This window comes from Lichenostomus cassidix, chromosome 8 (genome assembly GCF_008360975.1).
Source record: "Lichenostomus cassidix isolate B80296 chromosome 8, HeHo_3.0, whole genome shotgun sequence".
NCBI lineage: Eukaryota > Metazoa > Chordata > Aves > Passeriformes > Meliphagidae > Lichenostomus > Lichenostomus cassidix.
In genome coordinates this window covers 21,390,672-21,409,057 of record NC_139489.1, presented here as the reverse complement: position 1 = coordinate 21,409,057, position 18,386 = coordinate 21,390,672, and the positions used below count along the sequence as shown (strand labels likewise).

Below are 18,386 nucleotides of genomic sequence, written 5' to 3'. Positions count from 1 at the left end.
AATTTTCTTCATGCATTTCTCCCAGTGCTATTGGTGCTTAGACACGAAAGAGTTAAACTGCTATCTGGAAGACCACAAGACAGATGAGAGCCATTTTCAGCTTGTCCTGTCCCTGCTGAAGCTCACTGAGTAGCACAGCATGGACTAGCGTGTTTCACACACACTCTGCCTGTCTGGGGAATGTACACATTGTCCTTCCAAAATCAAACTTATTAGCACATGTAGAAAAGGGTGACTGACTTTGGGGCAGCTCTGCACTCTCAGCTGCATTCGTGCTGCTGCAGTTAAAAGATTTCATAGGCTTTGAACAGAATGCAGAGGTTTTAAATGAATTTTTAAATTTCTACTCCAGCTAGCCATAGCATTTGTTTCCACCTTAAATGTCAAGGTGTAACATTGTCTGGAAATAAAGGGTAGGGTTATTAATGCTGGTTTTAAGCTGATCCATTATATAAGTGCTCTGCAACAGATTTTCTTGGTTTTGTATTGTAATTGTAAAGTATAGCCATAGGTGCCAATTCTGCACTTCTGATGAAGTTTTTTTTTTTAAGTATTTTTGAATAATGTAATAAATTACAAAGTTTTTGAGTTCTGAGATTTTGGAAGTATAGGTGGTAGCTCTTTCTTGCTTTCAAAAAACCCAGCTATATTGAAGTCTGATTTCATGGCTGGGGAAGGTTACAAAATATGCTACTATTATCTAGCGTTCTCTGCACGATGCATTGCTCTAGGTTAGATAATATTTTCACGTAAGTTACATGTTTTCTTCCAAAACATCTTCTGAGGAAAAGTATGGTTTGGGATTTTTTTTTTGGTCTCCCTTGTGGTGCAAGGACCCTCCACACTCAGCAATATTGTAAACTACTAACTACTGTAAATTTTCCCTCATAGTCTATTAATAAACCCCTAATGGTATGCAATTCAAATATTGCAATGTAAGGATTGTGACAGCTATGGTTGTTTGGCACAGAATAAGTACATACAGTGGTTACAGGAATAGTTTGAGAACTTCTCTTTTTAGCACAGCAACACTCCCTCTAAGCAGAGCATTGAGAGTCATTAAGAATCACTTTTGATTTGTTGGTATTACAGATTTTATGACAAAATAGGTTTACTTAAAAACGCAGAAGAAAACTGTGCATTTTCTTTAAACAGATGGCTGCACTACAGAGTCCCTTTTATGGTGATAAAATGAACTTGTACTCTCTATGCAAGAAGATAGAACAGTGTGACTACCCACCTCTCCCTTCAGATCACTATTCAGAGGAAGTAAGTAATTTTCCTTTTCATGGGCTGGATCCCCAGTTTATGTAAGCTGGCACCCTTCCAGGGAAGTAAATGAACTTGTGTGATTTTATGTTATTTGCAGATTATGCCTATAAGTGTTTGCTTGTTGAACTCACTCAAATGTTCCTGTCAAAACAAGTCTCTCATGATTTATATTTGAGGGTATTAATGATGGAAACGTCACACTGTTAGATTCTTAATTTCATTGGGCTTCCTTGCAAGTATGACAAAAGGCTTTCCCAGAATGCTCAGTGATATGTACCACATGCCAGGATGGGATAGAGTCTTACATCTATGGTATGTTTTTCTAAAAGCACAACTATACAAGTTTATGTTGCGCAGTAAATTAGTGCACTGGCCTTGTTCCTCTAGGGGCCTGCATTAAAATAGATATAATGTAACTCAGTAGTAAAAATGAATTGTTCACTTCCCATTTGTCTGCATTATAAAACTGGGACGTGCCGTTCAGTACAACTGAACAGCAGTTCTTTTGCAAGAAGGAGTTGTTCTTGGCAAGACAAAATTTCAGAGAAATATAGGCAGACATAATATAATTGAATTTGAACAATATACTCATGCATATCGCAGCAGTGTTTGTTTTAAGCTGAGAGCTAACAATTCTTACTGTCATTAGTGCATTTAAAGGGGAGTACATGCTTTTATAAGCTCTAAAATGAAAAGAAACGAAACAAATATTTTTCTTAGTGTAGCAGAATGAAAAAAATACAAATGCTTGCTTGTTAATGTTCTGAGATGCCAGTTTTGAAATACTTTCCCACTTTGAAAAGAACAGGGCAAACTGATAGAAGCTGTAAACCAAAGAGCAGGTATTAGTAACCAATTCTAATAGAATTCAGACTACATGAATTAAAGATTACTTTGAAAACTCAAATAAACATAAGCACTGAAATACTTTTAATAAACATAAAGCATTGTACAATTTCATTTATAGAGTAGGGCTTGCAATTCTGAACATTAAATTTTCTTGCATTCAAAGACAGTGATTGGACTATTAATAAAAGATTACTGCTCAGTGTTTTGTTTTGTATATACAGTGACAATTTTTCCCCTTTTATGAAACAAACTGGACTTAAAAAGAGAATTCAGTGACGTTACAAAGGATGAAATAATGATCTATTGTGTAATTTATACACTGCACCTCTTTGTGAGTTTGCCGATTAGTCATTTTACCTTGGCCATTTTTAATTATTATTTATTGTAGACTCTAAATATGGCAGTTCATATAACCAACTTCAGAACTGGAGGCCTAGAAATACAGTAGGGTGTGAACAATAATGCAAAATGGTAGCGAGAATGTCAGGGGCCGTTCTTTGTTGTGTCATTCATGCTGTCTTCCTTTTTCCATGAAGCGCATGAATATTTCACATATCTGCATCCTCATCCTCTATTCTTCTTGACTAATTTTCAGACTGTCTGAATTTGCATTTCACATGGTAGCTGATTAGGAGATGCCGAATGCAGCAGCGGAGCCTCAGCAGGCGGTTTCCATGGTGACCTTCAGCAGGATTTTAATGATGATACCACTAGTGGTTCGTTGAAGTTGGCCTGCCTGCAGGGCTACTTCGCTGCAGCTAAGTGTGAAGTTGGAGATGTGGATTCCCAGCCAAGGGGCAGATATCAAAGTCTGGCCCAGATAGAAGGTCTTGGAGTTTGGATGGGGAGAGAGATTCCAGCTTTTCCTTACATCTCTATAGGGTTTTTGTTTTGCAAACACATGCAAAGCACGACATGTTACATTCTATTTATTTCAAAGCAGACGTGTACTTCTGCACCTTGGATAAGCCAGTTATTTGCAAAATACATACAAGTTATTTTAAAAGATAATGAGAGAATCAGAGCTATTATACATGTTAAGATGGGTAGGAAAATAGTTATTTGATAGAAGCCATCAGTTATGGAAACTGTAATGGGAATATTTTTTATATTCTGCTATGATGACTTGTGTCTTCAATAAGGTATGTGGAAAACATACATTTATTACCTATTGCGCCAAAATAGACTATTTTTAACTTGAATGAAGAAATACTGTGCTGGCATGAGCTGTAGAAAAGAGAAACAAACAAGTGTTATGTGTCGTGTTAGGATACTGTCCTAGATGTTTCACCTGTACTGGAAATACAGATGTCAAACCTTCAACCAGGTCAGAAGGACACTCAGCAAGCAGGAAAGATCACTGAACAGCAAATCCCATTTCATTTTTTACAAAAGAGTTTTCTGAAATAAAAACTTAACTGAGTGTTGATCTCTGCATCCTGGAATATAGGAGTGTACATACTTTCATTATGAAATATAAGACAAATCCTTTTTCAAGAAACCTTTTGTAAGTAAATTTTAGTGAGCTTTAAGAGGCAACATTTTTTTCTAGGTTACGAAACCTCTATAAGAGTAACCTCTTGGTAATGTGTCACATCTGTGTCATCAGAGAGTGTGACAGAGAGATGCACCTTTAGATGGACAGATGGGTAATGTTTCTAAAAGCCTTTGATAAGAAATTTTAATAGTCTAAGATGCATTTTCACAAACTGTTGCTTCAGTGGTGGACACAATCCAAGATTTTCAAATGCTTGATAACTTTGGATATCTCAATTTTTTAATATCCCTTAAAAACACCTGGTATTCAGAGTGAGTACTCAGCATTTACTGAAAGCTGTTCTGATTTAGGGAATTCCAAGCTGGGGCTCCCTTGCCACCTCCAATCAATACTCTTAAAATCTTGTCAGCTAATATTAGGATCATGTTGCTTTCATGATGAAGTTTTAAAATCTTCCCTTTGATTGAGGTGCATTTCTTCTAAAGTCCATTGCCACCCTTCTACCCAGATGTGAAAGCAGAAGGAGCCAGCAGTTTGACAATGGTAGTGTTAGTTGCCAGCAGGTTTTGAGAAGAGCACTCAGAAAAGGCTTCAAGAAGGTCTTCTATTCAGAGGAAGAATGGTTTTGTGAGTGGTTTTTTTAATCCAAAATTCCCTATATGAAAATTTCTCTTTTTCAACTGCCTAACAATGCAATGTACTCGCCTGTCATATTTCTGTCTTTCCGCCCTCCTCCTGACTTGAGTGATAATTATTTATTTCATAGCTGAAAAACCTGCTAAAGTTAAAGCAAGTGTGTCCCACTGCTCCTGTGTCAGGCTAAGCTCCAGGCTAAAGACAGTCACTGTGCTAAGTGCACGTAGGAGGTTAAGAACAATAAGCAGACAAAGCAGTTTGCAGCTTGGGGATGCAACAGGAGGTCCCTCTGGCTCTGTCATAAGTCTGCTCTGCCTCTTGGCCAGTCTATGCCAGGTAGTAAAAAAATCACTCCCATCCCTAATGATAGTCTGATTTTAAAATCCCAGTGCCTCTTCCCATGACACTGTTGAGCTTTTCTGATACACTGGAAATTTTATTAGTACTAGAGGGGCTGACAGATGGATTTCAGGTTTATTGAAATGGATATTCCTGTAGGAGTAAAGGATTAGTGCTCTAACCAAGTATTAGCATCCAGTGTGGTCCCAGTTTCTGTCCTGAAAGACTCTGTAACTTTCCATCCTGTATAGCAGAATTAATTCACCTTCTTCCAAGGGCTTGTGGTTCAGTTACAAGGCTCAGAAGGGCTCAAGGATTTTGAAATTACTTAGGAATCTGCATTATCATTGTGTAGTGTCCCAGGCATAGTCAGCTCAGCATTCCTGCCTTATCAGTGAGATTCTGGACCTGCCAAGGGAGGAGGGGCATGGACATATTGCAGTAATTGCAGTGACCACCATATAAAGAGGTCTGTGACAAGGCTTCTAAAGTGCTTCACAGGTAAATTTTTTTAAGATCTAGTTCTGCTGTTGTACAAACAGTCAAATTATTGATAAACAGCTAGGAAAAACAGGAGAAAGGACACTCTGCTTCCCCTCTGATGCTGGCTTTGTAGATTTCAGTCCTTCAGGGACCTTTATGAAGACTTTTCACAGTATGCAATTCTGTTGAACTGATGAAAGTCTTCACAGAGAAAGATGAATGTATACACTGAGGATTAGATGTATTTTGCAGATAAATCAGACTTGCATTCTCTTCACAAAATGTTTGCTTATTTGACTGTAATTTCAGGCTTGGTGGTATTGAATGTTCCTCAGTGTTCCCTGTTTTCCATGCAGGCTGTCTGAGGTGTTGCATGGCAAACTGCTCATCTCTGCTTATGCTGTCCCTTCTGCTTATCCTGTGTCCCACCTGCTTCTTCTGCAGGAGATTGTTTTGCTTGCATGTTTGTGTTACATGCTGGCAATTATTATTTCTTACAGTAGCTAATGAGTTCCAGCATTCTGTTCTTCAGATGTTTGGGCGTTATTACAGGCTAATAGTTTTTATTGTCACTGGCATTGTATTTTATTTATTGACTGCCAGAAGCAATATGATGGCTTTTATAACTCCATTAGTCAAAATATAGTTAGTGTATTTAAGATTCAAATAGCAAGTCCGTAACAGATTATTTTGATTTAATATGTTTCTTTTTAGTCCAGCAATCTGACTGCTATCTTCAGAATTATCTCATTTTTAAACACTGAGCTCTTTTTGGTAAAGAATTGGATGTCTAATGGCATAGTTTTTATACTGTTGAATACAAAAAACCTTTACATCACGTACAGTTTACCTGCAAGAGCTAATGGACAAAGCTCTATATAGTGGTATGCAGTGCTTCTTCCTTAACTTCAGGAATTCCTATTCCCATGCCTTTAAATTAATCTTCTGAAAAGTGAAAGGAATATAATTATAATTTTAAATCCTTCTTGTTCTTTTTATAAGAAGCAGGAAGGAAACTCTCCAATGGCAGGTTTGAAGAGTCAGCCTATGTTACTTTTGAATAATGAGGGTGATGAGGTCACTCTGTGTTAGTTGCAATAATTACAGATTTTTTTTTCAACTGTTGTACCTAGTGGTACTGGATGGGAGACCAAACCAAATCCAATATATTGCCATAGAAGACTGCATCACAATGTGTTTGCTGGAGTGTTCTCCCACTCCCTCCCCTCCTATGCCCAGTGCTGTAAGGAGGTCCAGGATGATTTGGCAAAGCTGCTTAAAAGCATAAAGGAAGATGTTCAGAGTTGTTTAAGCTGTTTTTGCAAAGCGTTATAAACATTTTAATAAGTCAATGTGAAAGAGATATATTCCACGCTGAAAAATGCTTAGGAGATGCACACAATTTAAAATAGATGCCCTATCAGAAGGTTATCTATACAAAATATTAAGCTCTCATGTCAGAAGTTCTTAATCATATGAGTGAAACCTGCAACTGTCCTGACAGTTTGTGAAGGCAGTGAAAAGCATCCAGGTGGTGTGGAAGCTCTTTGGGGTTGCTTATGTGCATTAAAAAGTGCATTAATAGGTACATGAATATATGCATTTAAAAAAAAAAAGGCCAAATAAGTTATGGTGTTTCTGGAAGTATGGGATTTTGTAGTAATAGTGATTTGTTTGTTCCCAGATAGAGGTTTTTGAGAACATATTTGTTAATTATGTGCCTCTTTACATAAAGAACACAATAAACAGTCTAATCCTAAGGAATACATACTGGGATATAGACCAAAGGTTATTTATTCCAGTATCATGACTTCAGTGGTGGACAAATGGAGTAACAGGGCCAACATAATGTGGTACTTTCCCAAAATACTTTCCCAGCTTCCAGTTTTGAGTTCAGAAATTTCCTCAAGGGTGGAGTCCTTATAACAGATAGCTCTCGGTGGGTTTAATTTGTTCAGTTACCGTATGATTGTGTGTGTATTGGTAGCTCCTGGCAGCAGGAGGTTCTGGGGGTTAACTGTGTGTTAGATGGAGCACCACTGCCTTTTGTTTGTTGGGACCTGTCAGACAGAAATGCCATTTGTTGCTGGCTAACTCCTGTATTGGGACTGAATGAGCCAGCAGCCCTCGTTTACCTTTGCTCTGTGTTCCTTTCAGCCTTCTGGGCTTTGCAGGCACAGCCCTCCAGAAACACGGGAATTTTCTATAAATTATGTGGGATTGGACTAAATGCATGTCTAAAGTTAAGAGTTATAACTTAAATTTGCTCATCAGTTTTTCTGGACAGCAGTGCAAAATGTAGAAATCTACGGGAGTGTTGCATACATGTTTGCATAAAGCTGCGTGCAGCGTGTGAGCAGAGGGAGGGCTGCCTATGTGCTTGAATCGCTGTGTGGCTAATTTTTGCCAGTTCTGTTAATTTGAGTGTGGTAATGCACAAATCCTGCTTGTAAGAAGGCCAACGCTCCTGTCACGTTCTCTCCCTCTCGTAGCTTCGACAATTAGTTAATATGTGCATCAACCCGGATCCGGAGAAGCGCCCAGACGTCACCTACGTGTACGATGTAGCGAAACGTATGCACGCGCACACTGCCAGCAGCTAAACAGCCGCCGAGCCCGAGGACAGGAGCAGCAGCAGCCCAGTGCTTTAAATAAATCAGCCACCTCTCCGCGTGTTGCACCCCGTGATAATTTGAAGCTTACTGTTGTGCTTTGAATCGTAAACCAGTTTATATACAGGCTTTGTTGTTTTCTGTTTATTTCTGGGGTTTGTGTTTTATACTGACTTGCAGTTGTACGACAGGTTTAAATATGTAAAGCGTAATTTTAAGATACCGTGAGCCACGGTTTCCATGTTAGTGGGTTCAAGTGTATGTTTTGTAATAACAAAATTGTATGCAGTTGGGCCTCAGTTCTAAAACACAGTTGCACTTTTGCACATGATACAGATATTAGGCTCATTATCAAGAAGCAAAATGTCTGAATCTCTCACCTTTTTAGTAATTTATGGAAAGTATGAATCAGCACAGTTAACTTTATTTCAGTCTTTGTTCCAAGAGGAACATAATTTTTACAGGAGCTTATAGTATTTTATATTGAGTTGAAGTTTGTGGTTCTTGCTGTAAGAGTAGACAGGTGATAGAATTAGCTCTCTGCTTGCCAAATGCAATGGAAAAATAGTTTAAGGACAAATTGTCATGCTGAAATTTTTGTAACATCCCTTTTTGTTTTGTTATGCTCTCATAATACACATAAAACATTTGCTGGAGGTTTTCTGGGAAAATTTAAGGTGTTGATTCAGCAATCTAGTCTTTTGAAAAAGACTTGTGCAGCACTGCCCTGGGGCAATGGGAGTCTGCATAGTTCAGTCTTAAAACCATGCAGATGCTTCTTGCAGCAAATAGGGCTCTTTGAGGCTGTCGTTTGAGCAGGTCTGATTAAAAGATGTCACCTTTAAGTTACAACTTCCCAACTGTTTGTGTATATGTCACTGTTTGTAGATTTTTGTATTTAAAATAATTTGAGTGACCTTACAGTATATTTAAATTTTAATTTTTTTTCTAAATACAGAAATCTTTTGGCAAAGATATAATAGTCTAGTATAACACAAAATGTATTCTACATAAATATATGATTTTTTGTATACTGTATCCTGAGACTTAGTTTTATATTTAGCAGAAGTAAATTATAGCTTTTATGTTTAAGAGAATGTTGCCACGCCTTAATTTGGGAAATAATTATATATGCAAACTGTCTTACAGATACTTGATTAGTTGAAAAGGAAATGCTGACTATTTTTGTTAGACCTTAGTGCCTTTTGGGGTATGCTTGTACAATACTTTCATTGTTAAGGAAGGAATGTGTCTTGTTTTTTAAATGTGATAAAAATGGAGAGTGAAATGAAATGTCTTGAGTTTCAAAGACTGAACTTTTTTTACAGAACTGTCAAAACATTATTATCAGTGATAGCGGCTAAGGAGCTGTTATGGTCAGTTAAGTATTTTTCTTTATGTGGGTAAAAAGTTAGTTCAAATAAAAGCAGCAGCAGTATGTACATACATGTAGAGGTTCTAGATGCAGTCACATCCCTGCATGCTCTGATTTTCTTTTGTTTATTTCTTTATGCAGCTGTAATTTTTATTTGATACAATACTCAAAGAATAAAAATCCATTTGTGGCGTTTGTGTTCAAGGGAGGTCAGGGTTTGTTTTGGTTTTGTATTTTTTAAAGCTACAAATACTATGGAAATTGTGTTTGGCAAAAAAAATGGGCGTTTTTAAATGGTATGTGCCAGATCATCAGCTTATCTTAGGACAAATTCTATGAAACTGTAGTTTTCCTTATCACTTCTGTGTGCACTTAATCTTATAGGGCTTCAGTGGAACAATTTGTCAGAAAAAGGTATTTGAGAAACTTTGGTTTGTGTTTAGCAACCTCTAGATTTGGTTTCATTTATTATACAGTTATATAATTTAAAACATTATAGTTATATTCTATAACAATGTTTCATATGTCATAGAATGAAATACTTTGTATTTAAAAAGGCAGTACAATATCTGCTTGACTGCCAGAATTAGCTCTTAGTATGCACAAGTACTCAAATAATTTTTTTTTGTTTTGAAATGTGCTAGACAATTTAAAAAAAAACCAAAAAAAACCCCCAAATCCAACACAGGCTATTTGTATCTAGTATTATGCATAAAGTATGGAACTTTGCCTGAAAAAAACTGATAATAGATATTCCTCCCCTGGAAGGGTATGTTGAGTAAAAGAATGAGTTAAGAGTTAGCAAATGTGTATACTTAAGCATTTAAATTTTTTTAACAATATGGAATTTTTTTTTTTTAGTATTTATGATTAAATCTTGTGCTGAGAAAAAGAAATAGTTATTCCTGATTTAAAATCTGTGAAATGGATGGTGCAGATGACTCTGGTACCAAACTCTATAATTAAAAAGCCAGTGTGGGTTATTCAAACTGCTTACATAAGTGGGGATTGTAGAATCTATCCCTAAAGTAAAGTACCTGGTAACATATGAAAATGCTACGACTGTTACAACACTCCAGTGTATGCTATGTGCTTATAAAATACTTTCTTTTATAAACCACCATTCTATTTTCATATGTTGATGATGACTTTTGGCACTGTGTATTTTCAGCTACAGCATTATGTGTTTGTTTTTTTTAAACAGAACGTATTACATTTCTACCCAAAATGTCTGACCAGCTCCTCCTTTTATTTCAGTAATGCTCCAGTATTTACTTGTGTCAGGAGTGAACTTTGTGCTTTAAATGACATTGCTTAAAATCTCCTTTGTCTCAAAACCTCCCCTGCTGTGCAATAGTCCAATAGAAATAAAACATACAGATATTAAATTTAATGTAAAAATTATAGTGTTTTTATGATAGTTTTTCAAATTTTTCATTTTAGATATATATATATATGTATGTATGTTACAGTAGATGGTACCTATCTTGTGGACAACTTAATGCTTCCTGTAATTGATTCTAGGTGAGATTTCTTGACTGTAACAAAAGACAGTACATGAAAAAACCCAATTATTGTATTATTTGTTAAAAAATTATCTAAAAATACAACATCCAATATATTCTGTGTTTTTATCTAAAATTTAAAACTAAATTTAAAATTATTTTCAAACTGTATGAAAATACATGATAAAGCATAAAAATAACAGAGCTCCCATTTTGGCCTCAATCCTGTGAGCTCTTGTTTATATGTAGGCTGGTTTTTATGTAATTTCAGTAATTTTGAGTAAACCACATCTACACACATGAATAAACAGCAATCAGTAGGGTAGATAGAAATTATGTGCTCAGCTCACTTTTTATACTCTCTGCATGTCAGTGGTTTGGGAGCAGGGAATAATGTGGGTTTTTTCCCCTCTCCTGTTGCACTCCTAATGATCCAGCTCCCAATTGTATGAGCAGGCAATAGAAGTGTGTTGTCTTTTTGTAATGAGCAGAAACTTTAAAAACATGCCAGTATACCAGAAGATGAAATGCAGTATTAGAAGTGTCTGAGAAGGCTGGTGTTTTATTCATGCTCATGATTAAGAAAGCTGTAGAGTGAAATTCTTGACAGAGGCTTGGAAATGGAGAAGAACTTTTATGCCAGTGGTTCTCAGATACCTCTGAGTGGGACCCAAAATCGCAGTGATGTTTGTTTTCAGCAATCTGTCTGCTTAATCTCTTATCTTTGCTGTTATACAGTGTGGTGAGAATCTGAACAGCTGAATTGGAATGCTGGCGAATGCTGCATCGGGTGTGTGAGCTAGTAGGAACAGGAGGTGATGCGAGGGAGAGTCAACAAAGGCCTTCAGGTCTTGTTTTGTGAAAGTTTAATCTGGACATAAAGTTGCTGGCTGGCAGAGGTCAAATCACAGTTTTTCCATAATTTTTAATAGTTTTTAATAGTGTGCATCTACTTCAACAGTCAATATTTTCCCAACCCAGCCACACCCCCACATTATCTAGCCAGTGGCAGCGTTGGTCTTTTGAGTTGTTGATCTGGTTTAGTCTGGGTGAGAAACCAGATCTTCCTGCCAAGGAGGGAAATAGAGGTGCTGACCCTGCCCAGTGAGGTGCTTCTTATGTTTCTGAACATGACTCAAATATAGATGTTTAGGGTTGTTTTTCAAACTTTATTTTCTTCTCTGAACCCTTATTCCCTTTTCTGCTGCTTTTCAAAAAGTGCTTTCCATTCATATTCACTCCTAAAGTTCTCTGACTCCTGTCTTCTGCTTAGTCAGTCCTGTTGTCAGCTGTACCCTCTTCCTGATTTGAAGTCCTCTGTGCCTAGTTTTCCAAATGGTCATTAGTTTGCATCTTTCTTTGTGACTTTCCTAAACTCAACTCATTTCTGTCCTTTCAGATTTTATCCCTGCCCATGGAGAGGCCCAATTCTTGTCCCCCATCAGTACTTAAATCTATTGTTCTTCATTCGGTTTTTCCAGCCCAATGCCTATGATTTCTAGTATTAGACAGATTTTCTCACTGCCTCAATCATTCCCATGACCTTGTCTTTACTAAATACTGTTCACTTTATTATCTCTCATTTCTAAATTCCTTTTCTCTGATCACTACCTGCTCTCTTTCAGCTTATCTGTCTTTTTCTCTCCTCTACCCTGTCACTCACTCCTTTTGGGATCTCCAGTCTATTAACCTTTTTGACTCCTTCATCTTCTCAGCTGCCTCCTTCCTTCATTGGCCTCACTTCTTTTGACTCACTGGTCTTTATTTTTATCTGTATCTGCCTCTCTGTACATGGTTTCTTTGGATCCTTCTCACATTGCCCTGTCTCCATTCCTCCCTCCAGACATTTTCTCTTGTAATTTCTTATTTCCATTCCAGCCTTTCTGAATATCTGAAGAGTGTGTCAGCACAACACGGCTTTGGACTCAGCTTTGCCTTACCTGCTTTAATCCTCTTCCCAAATGGACTTTTTAACCACTTTTATCTCACCTTTTTCTTCTTGTTGAGCTTGCTTGCACTTCTGCTGTTCATTTTAGTTCTCCATTCATTCTTGATACAAAATCTTCAATCCTGATTTTTTTGCATGACAAGATGCTTTTCAAAGTTGTTTTTATTCTCAAGATCTGTTTCTGAACTGAGCTTTTCTGCCTCTTAACTGTACAAGTTTTTCCCTTTTATTTCTGTATCTTTTATTCCTCTCATTCCTCCTTGAATTACTTCTTCCTTCACTGGCAACCAAGTTTCTCTTTCATCTGTCTTTAAGGGGGTGGCACCTATCATCCTAACTGTTTCTGATTTTCAGTACTTTGTCCTTTTTTTTCTCCCTCTCATCTAATTTCATGTACCTGAACACCCTCGTGCCAGTTTGGTTTTGTATTTTTTGTGTTACACTTTATTTGAATTCCCCCAAAATGCAGTGCTTCTACCCTCTAGTCTAGTTCTCCCATGGTAGTATCTCCAGAGGATTCCTTTAGTATCCAGCCAGGCTCAGACCTGTTCAGATTCAAAGACCTAATTTTTCTTTCTGACTCCCTCTAGGCTATTTTTTAACATCCCTGACAATTTTACTTGCCTTCTTTCCAAGGCCACAACCTTTCTATCTCTGACACTTCTCCCATGCCCACATATCAAGAGTCTCAGAGTTAGATGTATCAGAATCCAGCCCTCTTCACTATCTGTGTTCTTTCTTATCTTTCATCTTCACTGATTTAACCTCTGTGTCATTTTGACTTCTTTTCTCCCTTCAAAGTATCAAAATTGACAGGACTAAACTGTCATTGGGCTTTCACTGTTTTGTGTGCTGAAGAAGGCACTCCATCAAATTACTACTTGATTTGTGTTTTAAAGAGACCTGAACCCCACAAATCTGGTCTTATTTCAGTACTGTAGAGGTGGAATAGATTCTGTTTCTCCAAGTACTTTGAAGGCCCTTGAATATGGGCCTTTAGTTTTGTGTCATTTCAGATAAAGAGATTTTTCCCTTAATTGTGTTGTATTTACTGTAACTTTGTCTTTTCTTGTTCCTGCATGTACAGCTAACAGTTGTTTTCTTTTTATAGCAACTTGATTTCAGTGCTTTTAACTATTGCTTGAAATAAGAACGTGCCTAAGAGCTTCCCTGGCTGGATGCAGTTCTGGGCACAATGCTCCCCTTTGTTCCTGTGCCACCTAGACCCTCTAGGTCTAGGACTGAGCTCAGTGCTCTACTGCTTCTCCATCCACTCTGCCCTAATATAACACCAAACCAAGCCTGCCTCTGTGGTGGGTGTGTGGTTTTCTGTGTAGCTGCACAATCTGACTTCACACTTTTAGCAGGCTTTCAGAGGTAGAAGATTGTCTGTTTGCAGAGATTCACTTTTGATTGAATTGTCTGACCTTTGACTGCTCATAACTATCCTGTTATGTTGAGATGGAGAAACAAAATTCTTTATAAAACTGAGAAGTTTGGAACTGGGGGGTGTAGAGCTGAATGTCGGATTTGGTGTGGGTATACACACATTTATTGACTTTCAATTTGCACGAGTAATTATTTTGTTTTAGAGCATCATTTTTTTGCTGGCACGAAAAATTTTCTAGTAATTTTTAGGTTTTATATTTATTCCTTGTTGCCTGCTTGTATCACATTATGCAATTAGTTCTTCTACAGCTGCCTTAGTGATGGGTGTAGGCCTTACATCTTTTGTTCAATTGCCATTTTCTGTCACATGGAATTAAAAATAAGAAATTATTGAGTTCTTCCTGATAGTTCCACATCTCATTTAAACCCTAGCAACAGAAAGAAATGGTCCCCAGGATAGAACAGAGATATTTTGGGATTTCTTACTTCCTTTCCACCTCCCAGCCCCTCTTTCTCTGGCTTCCCTGGGACACTTGCAGGGGACATGGCAGTGCCAGTGTATCAAGAGCCGATAGAAACCTTCACAGTGTGGACTGGAAATCTCCCAGTTAAAAATGACTAGGAATTTATTTGGTATTGTTATGCAGCTGATAATTGCGAATATGTAAAGAGCAATTAAAAAAATCTGTTTGCTGTTACAAAAAGAATTTTAAATCACGCAAAGGCCTTTTAATGTGGTGTTGGTATTCTGCTGTGCACTTAATTTGCTGCTTGTTTCTTTGATTTCAGTCATGCTGGACTGTTGTAAAGATGATCATTAAAGATGAGTATTGTTTTGTTGTAGGGAGAGGGGAAAACAGGAGGCATTCACTGATCTGTTTGAATTTGGCTGCTGATTGTGCTTGAATCAAATTGTATAATCATTCAGAGTGGAAAGGACCTTGAGAGAGGTCTCTAGTCTGGCTTCCTGCTGAGAGCAGAATCAGTGCTGAATTCAGAGCAGAGCTTAGGACTTCAGCAAGGTCTAGAAAACCTCTGGGGAGGGTGATTGTGCAGCTTCTGTGGGCAGCCTGCTCCAGTGCTTCACTGTAAACCTTGTTTGCCTTATGTGCTGTCAGAAATGCCTCAGTTACAAGTTATGGTCATTCTTTGTTCTGCCACTCCTTGAATTTTCTTTATATTGCAAAAAAGGTAAGTCAAGTATTGGAACAAAGAGAGAACTTAGGATGTTTTATTTTCTGAAAATTTGTTAACAAATTTGCTAACAAATATGTTCACATAGTACTTCTGCATCCTGTATGATGTGTACACTATATTCATTTGCAACTCGAGTGTAAAATAAAACTTCTGGCAGCAAAACTTGGTACAAAAGTTCTGTGTGTTTATGGCCTGGATTTTCTCAATTGTTACCTTTCAAATCTGCTACTTCCTGGTAGATCACAGAAGCAGGGAAGGTGGGATCCTGAACATAACTTCGTGCTTCTGTTTCTGGAGCCTGCTTTGGGAAGGGAGCTTAGGGATGGGAAGGGAGGGAAGCCAGCATGCATCAGAGTCACTGGTGGTTATGGGAACTCTACTCTTAAACTCTTAAGTGTTGGTGGAAACTTGCCTGGAGAGATTTATCAAAACAGATTTGAGGAGGAAAATTACTGGAGCCGGGGCAGCTTTCAGAGCAGTAGTTTGGTAAATTTTGCCGTGTATTAAATGAGAGCTCAAAATTTGAAACTTCTGATCACAAACTTTTTGGGAGCAAGTAAAGAATATGGCAAATAGATTCAGTTTCAAATTTGTCAAATTCTTTGAGGAAAATATTTCTGTAAACTAAGAATAATTTCTTAATGTTATAAAATATCATTTAAAAGTTACCAGTCTGGCTGGAGGGTGGTGGATGCTGTGTGTCATTGTTGTCCTGGAGCTTTTACAAAGGCCTGTGTTCAATTCAAAAGTAAGAAAAAAAAAAGTGGCAAATGATTCAGAGCTTCCTCTATTGTGGGAGAGTTATTTTATAAGGTACTTTCTTATTGCAGGATTCAGTACACATTGTAATCAATAATTTTTGTTCCTTGTTCTGGAACAAGTCATTGTTTTAGATTGTGATTTCTCCAAACTGTGATGTGTTAAGAGTAAAATTCTTCCTGCTGTACTTTTCCTCACTGGAAAAGAGTTTTTTAGAGGTGTAGGAAGTGTAGTTGCACGGATTTCAGCCTCCAAAGAAGGATGTCTTGCTTGAGTCTGGTGTGAGCAGTTGAAATGCTTGTGCCTTCCAGCCAAAGGCAGAAGCACTGCTAGACAGACATAAGACAAATTGCTGAGGACTACCTTAAAAACCTTTATTGAGTTGGCAGGGAAGAAAGGAATCCTGAAACAGCCTGGCTGAACAACCTTGCCTCGAGTGAGAGAGCTTTTGTAGGTTCTTTGCATGGAACATCCAATAATAGTAAGTCAGTAATCTGAAGAACCTTGTACAGTCATCTTGTTTCCATAATTTAGTTGTTCCACTCCAGAGCTTACATGGATACAGAGATGACTTCAACTGCTCCATCCTTGTATAACAGCAATGGGACAAGGGTTCCCCTGTTTTGTGGTTGTATTTTCCTGTGGGATTTTTTTTTTGTTGGTGGTTGTTACTTTTTGGTGGCTTTGGTCTGTTTGCCACTTCTCATCATAAACCATAATAAAAATTGTTCCATATATGTGGAATTTCTGTACATGTACACATACATAAGCAAGGCTTACAAAATAGCATTCTTTACAGCAAAGCTTTGTAAGAGGATATGTAGTCACACAGATACACTTGCTGTTGGCTGCCCTTGGCCGTCACACTGCCCTGTTGTGGATGTGAATGTATTTCCTTTGTTCAAAGCTAAGGACTGATCCTGTGAACATAAAATGCAAGGTGTACACCTTTAACAAAAAATCCTGCATACTGCAAAGTGAGGCAATTATTTGCCTTTTGCAGCCCCCGTGTCCTGTGTGGGTACCTGTGGTAAGTGTGGCCGGGAGCGAGGCTGGCGCTGGCTGCAGCATCATTAGCTGGGAGCCTGCTGACACTGGCCATTGATCCAGCAGCCAGCACGGGGCCTCTGGGCTGCTCACTTTCCTCCCCCAGCTCCTGATTCTCCCTGGGGATAACCAATTGGAAGGAATGACCCACTTGCCTGGAGTTTTTAGAAGCAGTGGGCAGTTCACTGTGAATTGTCAGCTCAAGCAAAAGGGCAGAGGATCATGTGGGTGACCCTTATCTGGTATTGGTGTTGCTGCTGCGCTGGGCCATCCCTCACAATGTCACAAATCCCAAGAAGACCTTGTGAAGCTCCTCCAATGCAGTAGCTAGAAAGCTGTCATCTTTTAAAGCTGTAATGATACAAAAGGGCAGTGATTGTTTTGAGCTAAAGTGCTTTTTAAAAGAAGTTCTGCCTGTGTTCATGATGTTAAGCAATCTATTAAAAAACCTGAATTTTATTTGAGAATTGCTTTATCTTTTGTTTTCTGAGAGTACATGTGTTGATGACAATGGTCCCAAATGGATAGAAACAGATGGATGTTCAAGTAATATCCATGAAATGGAACATGTTACTTCTCATAGGTATCATATTCTTCCCATTTATTGTTGCTTTCAGTCTGGGATGTTTTCTTTAAAAAGCACTGATAGCTCTAAAAACTGCCACAGGTTTTATAAAGGGAACTTATACATACCCTGTGTATTGTAACAAAGTGTGGTATGAGAATTTTGGCTATGTTTTGCAAGTAATGATTTCTATTTCTTTTTCTGTAAGAAAGTTAAATTAGGCATGGTATGTTTTTGTTGTGGTTTTTTTTGTTTTTGGTTTTTTGGGGTTTTTTTAGTAAGAGCGCCATTATTATGATCAGAATCCTATTTTAACTAAATGGTGTGTCTGTGTGAGAATATTTTCTGGATTGAGCACAGGTACACCTGCAGAGTGTTGCCTTACAGGTTGATTTGAAATGCTGGCAGCCATTTGCCTGCAGCAAAGCACCTTCCAAATGTATAACTTACTGCTTTATGGAGCTCTTGTTGGAATTTGGCCCTTTTATTATTTCCTCATGATGTTTAATTTCTGGCTTTGCATAGGACCATCAAGCTACTGCTAAAAGAACTGTAGATCATAATTGTAATTTATTTCACAGTAATCGAGCATAAAATTCTGTGCTTAAAATGCAGTCCTAAAACACAACTTCCTTTTAAATCAGACACTCTGCAGTTCTCTCATAAACTTTACATGCTTCATAATTTTATGTAATGAAAACTTGGAATAGAAATTCTGTTTGACTGCATGAAGTGCCTCAGAGTTTAAATTGCAAAGAAATCAATCGTATTCTTCAGACCTCTCAATAATTGTCTTTATATTCATTCTTTAAGGTCCTAGCTAAGTTGAAATGCAGTATTTCATTCCTGACATTTAATCCATTAAAATGTCCTTGGAGATGTATTATTCCCTTAAAATAATTTATGTGTACC

General features: G+C 37.7%; 1 protein-coding gene across 7 annotated transcripts in view; it reads left to right on the top strand.

Moving 5' to 3' along the window:
- NEK7 (NIMA related kinase 7) overlaps positions 1 to 15,265 on the top strand; it is a 67,512-nt gene extending 52,247 nt beyond the window's left edge. For 4 of the 7 annotated variants that reach the window (XR_014853814.1, XM_085068310.1, XM_085068311.1 and 1 more), the window contains 2 exons: positions 1,156 to 1,269; positions 7,570 to 15,265. Coding sequence is in view for 4 of the 7 variants with exons in the window: in XM_085068310.1 (XP_084924436.1) it covers positions 1,156 to 1,269; positions 7,570 to 7,680 (225 nt within the window). In the remaining 3 variants the exon portion in view is untranslated. Of the gene's footprint in view, positions 1 to 1,155; positions 1,270 to 2,716; positions 4,247 to 7,569 lie in introns of all 7 variants that reach the window. The other 3 variants (XR_014853815.1, XR_014853813.1, XM_085068313.1) reach the window with 2 other exon arrangements.
- The last annotated feature ends 3,121 nt before the right edge of the window (positions 15,266 to 18,386 follow it).